Raw genomic sequence first — 5305 nt, forward strand, 5'->3', positions numbered from 1 at the left:
TAAAAGACACCATTTCGAGCGTGGCCGTTTTCGTGCGGGTGACACGTAAAAGCACCCACTACACTCTCTGAGTGGTTGGCGTTAGGAAGGGCATCCAGCTGTAGAAACTCTGCCAAATCAGACTGGAGCCTGGTGTTGCCATCCGGTTTCACCAGTCCTCAGTCAAATCGTCCAACCCATGCTAGCATGGAAAGCGGACGTTAAACGATGATGATGATGATGATGATGATGATGAATGATGTTGAATTCAACAAAAACTGGAAGTCCATTTAAATATCCATACATAATAATGAGTCAGGATTTTATGATGTAACTAAATCTTCCATGGCATTTTGTCCAAACACTAATGATTCTACTAATCCACTGCACCAAATACAAAAAAAAAAATAAATAAAAACAAAAACTAAAAAAAAGAAAAATTAAAAATTCAACCAACGACAGTTGGGAACCCACTCAAATACCCATGCATAATAACGAACTAATATTTCAATTCATTACATACCTATCGTTTATGAAAGATTGTGGTCTACTATTTGGTCTGCTGTTATAGTAGAGCGGTTCTGAATCAGTATCACTTCTACCAGGGTAATATACCCCACCATCTTGATAATAGTCAGGTTCGCGTTCGTAACCGCGGTCAAACGACTCGAAATACTCTTTGCTGTCTTCGTGCTGCATTCTAAACGCATGGTCTCCGCGAAACTGATGGGCTGAGCTGTTGTGTTGATGCTGTACGGGGAAATTCACATCACTTGTATAGTCGCTATCTTCGGACATACCAGCTGGAAATATAACGAGCAAATGAACAAACGTTGTTTATCCAAATTCAAATTTCGCTAAATACACATCAAAACACAATAAACGCGTTTTTTAAATAGCTCAAAAATAATACAACCGGATGCAACAGAATCAAATTATATATGGAAAAGCATTTTTAATCATGAATTTGACAATGAGCAAAATAATAATAATAATAATGATAATAATAATTATAATAATAATTATAATGAAGCAAATCAGAAAGAATAATATACCAACAATGGAAACAAAAACACAAATATGTGTGTATATATACATATGGATATGTATGTATGTGTGTATATATACATATGGATGTGTGTGTGTGTGTGTGTGTGTGTGTGTGTGTGTGTGTGTGTACCACCGAGTCTAAGTAAAAGGCATTAATGCTTCAGCTCTGGTCTCATGTTTTAATTGAAGAAAATATTTTAATGAGATTAAATTCGCTGCGAAATGAAATCTAAATACTAACTTCCATTTTGAAAACTTCAACAAAGAAATACAGTAAAGATAAACAGCATTATTTTAACTTTTGAATTGAAGATCCACACACACATACACACACACATGTGTGTGTATGTGTGAGGGCGTGGGGCTTGGTAGTGAGGGTGTGTGTATTCACAATCACAAGATTGGGGTTTCGATTCCTGGACCTGGCGGTGTGTCTTATTCTCGAGCAAAACACTTCGTCACACAATGCTCTGCAATCACTTCAACAACCAATGTGTGACACACCGTGCACCTGCACAGGTAATGCCAATTCATGGTGGGGTGTGTGGGGGGATGCGCTAATATACAGCACAAACATTGGATCACTATAAACAAATCACCTGTGCAGGTAGCACAGAAAGAAAATTACAGACCCACCTTTCTTGGCTTTGAAAGACAACCATTAATTATTAATTCAAGTCACTGCCTGGGATTGAACCCGGAATCTTGGGGTTAGTAGTCCGTGCTCTTAAGCACTATGCTATATGCCTGTGCGCAATTATAGAGTGAATTTTAGGATTTATAAACCTATTATAGAACAGTATTATCACAGTATTAACTAGACTATCAGATGTTATACATCACTAGTCACAATGCACTTTCTTGCAGTCAAATGGACTGGTGCAATGTGAAATGAAGTACTTTGCTCAAGAAAAAAAAAATATGCCACCATTCTGGGAATTGAAACCACAATCTTGTGATTATGAAAGCAACACCCAAACCAAAAGACCATGCACCTTCATATTCATATATACATGTGTGTGTATATGTGTGTGTGTGTGTGTGTGTGTGTGTGTGTATCATGTGACTGACCAGACTATCAGATGCTGTTGCATATCACTTGTCACAATGTACTTTGAATCATTTTAGCTTTCAAATGATGTCAATCTGCTGGTCAGGCGAAGCAGGCCAGCATCCCTCCTGATCAGAAGGCTCGTCTGTCAAAGGGTTAGCCGTTTATAGCTGAATGAGTTGGAGCAACGTGAAATGAAGAGAGAGAGAGTGTGTGTGTGTGTGTGTGTGCATGTATTGTTTGGCAAGAATCTAAAAATTTAAAATGATTTAAACACTAAAAATTCATCCATACTAGAAAATGATTTATGAATAATTAAGTGTATGTAATAAAAATCACCATATACATAAGTCGATCTATAGGTTCTTAATATACAATAAAGAATCCAGATTTTACAAATAAAAATTAATAAGTGAATAATTTCAGAATTAAGCCTCAAGCATTGTAGTTTATATAACATATGGAACAGACTTGAATGGCAAAAGACAGCGTTGTTTATATGAAGATAATGTAAGCATGAAGTCAAGTGAAATAATTAGCTTTGCAAAATATTAGTTCGATAAAGAATGGCTCATACTGATAAAAGAGTCTTGAAGAAATTACCAATTGTTTCGACTAAAATCAAGGTAAGAAGATTTATAACGGAATCTTAATATCATTTTAGATAAGTCTTTGTGAAATTGTGAAATTTAATCTACTGCTTTCTTGGAAACAAATATTATGAATAATAATAACTACATTAAAATCTTAACTTTTCGCAAAGTGTTGATAGAATATAGAATATATAAAATGCAAATAGCAGTTCTGTTTATGGTTGAATAAATATCTTGAAATCAAATAGATTAATTACAAAAGAGAGGAATTTTCTTGGTGGAGAATGGTAGTTCAGTTGTGCTAAAATCTAAAATTAATTTTCCTGAAAATAATATTTCTTTGAAGATATTTTTCACTAAATAAGATTAATTCTGTTCTTCTGTTTTTTCTTTCTATTTTTCTTTTTTTTTTTGTTATTTAAATTATTCAAACAGATTTTTATTTTTATTTTTATTTTCAAATTGTAATTTTCTAAAACTTTTAAAAAGAATCCTTTACAGAATAATTCAAGAACAAAATAAAATAAAATAAAATAAAATAGATAAATAAATAGATATACAAATAAACAAAACTGTTGTATAATCACTATATCTTTCCTCACCAGTAATTACAAAAAAAAAAAAAAAAAAAAAAAAAAAAAAAAAAAAAAAAAAAAAAAAAAAAAAAAAAAAAGATAAAAAAAAAAAAAGGAAAATGGAATTTTGGAAATAATCCATCAAAACAAAAACTGAAATGACGGTTTAATCAATGAAATAATAATAATAATAATTATTATAATGATAATGAAAGACAAGAGAAACCACAAAGAGTTACTAGAGGAGAATATCATAATCAGAGTGTTATACTTGTGTATTGCATGCAGATATTGAGGTGAACACAAGAGTCACACAGGACCTAAGTGGAAGATGCATGAAACTACTTTGTGAAGTGTGAAAATAGTGTTTTAGATTTTTATAAAGATTTTCTGTAACAAGATACTTCGAATAGTTACAGCGATGACGTAATGACTGTCATCGGTATTCGGTATTGGAATAGGTCGATAGGTTGGACAGGTTTTCAAATTTTGATATTCCCTGAATCCCTTAGTTCCCTTCCGGAGCTAGAGGTTTGTGCATGTATGTGTGTGTGTGTGTGTGTGTGTGTATCTATGTATGTATGTACATTTATATACATATATATATATGTGTGTATATATATATATATATGTGTGTGTGTGTGTATATACCTATATACGTATATATATATATATATATATATATATAGATAGATAGATATACATACGTGTGTATACATATATATATATATATATATATATATATATATATATACATACATACATATACGTGTGTATACATATACATAACTGTGTATACATATATATAACTCACCACCCCCACCCTGTCCACCTCCCTCTATCTTCTCTCATACTTTTCTACATACCTTAGTAATCTCCTTCTGCCACTGAACTAGACATTTCACCTCCCTCAAATAATTCCCTATCATTTTCTCACAATCTCGACTGCCAATGATTCTATAGCTATTACCCCTAAACTTTGACACCAATACACAAACCCCAAAAAACTTACAACCCTTCAATTACTATCTATCCTACTCCTTTCATTCATCTCCCAACTTTCTACCTCTACTATCACCTCCATTAATACCCTCATAATCAACCCCACTGCCCTCTTAATGAATTAGCTCCCTTATCTCTTCGCACCATTTCTTGTCGTAACAATCCCCATAAGCCTACTGATCCTCCTACTTCCTTACTCTAATACCCCTAGCTCTCCACATTTAATCATTCCATCTTTGAACTTCTCTGCCTTAAGATCTGAAATGTAAGACGTTCTCTACCCTGATGACAGAGGCTCATCTTATTCAATGCTGACTGCTTCGATTACAGCCGCATATTGTGACAAACTACATATACCAGCATTACGATGGATCTCTGAGCCCCCAGAAGCAGCTGTTGGACTTGTAACACCTTTCTTCTACCCCTTTAATTGTCCATCATTTGTACTCTGTGTAAGATGAACCTATTAATATAAATATCTATATATTTATACTTAGAAATTCATCTGAAAGTCTCCACCTTTGGCTTCCTTTTGTTTTGCATGTATACATTTATACATATTTTGTATTTCATACCCAAACTGTTATATACAATATATCTAATTTGTTTATCCACATAATTTCCTCTATATCCACTCACTTTGATCTATCTTATAGCCATTCTTTGGCTATAAGAGGAATTGATCCTCTGTAAAGAGATCGGAATTTAAGTGTGGATCACTTGAGCACTGCTGTCTTCTACACTGAGAATCTCCGCATTCCATCTGTGTACTATAAATACACACACACACACACACATATATATATATATATATATACATATACACATACATATATACATACATATACACAAACATATATATATATATATATGCATACATACTCATATATACATACATACATATATATACATACATACATATATATATATACATACATACATATATATATATACATACATACATATATATATATACATACATATATATACATACATATATATATATACATACATATATATATATACATACATACATACATATATATATATACATA

General features: G+C 32.4%; 1 protein-coding gene across 1 annotated transcript in view; it reads right to left on the reverse strand.

Moving 5' to 3' along the window:
- The window catches only part of LOC106879696 (protein unc-13 homolog B), a 221764-nt gene that overhangs the window by 207001 nt on the left and 9458 nt on the right, over window positions 1-5305 (reverse strand). The window contains exon 2 of the mRNA XM_052975641.1: window positions 503-782. Within this exon, the coding sequence (XP_052831601.1) occupies window positions 503-782 (280 nt within the window). The remainder of the gene's footprint in view (window positions 1-502; window positions 783-5305) is intronic.

Source organism: Octopus bimaculoides, chromosome 22 (assembly GCF_001194135.2).
Source record: "Octopus bimaculoides isolate UCB-OBI-ISO-001 chromosome 22, ASM119413v2, whole genome shotgun sequence".
Classification (NCBI taxonomy): domain Eukaryota; kingdom Metazoa; phylum Mollusca; class Cephalopoda; order Octopoda; family Octopodidae; genus Octopus; species Octopus bimaculoides.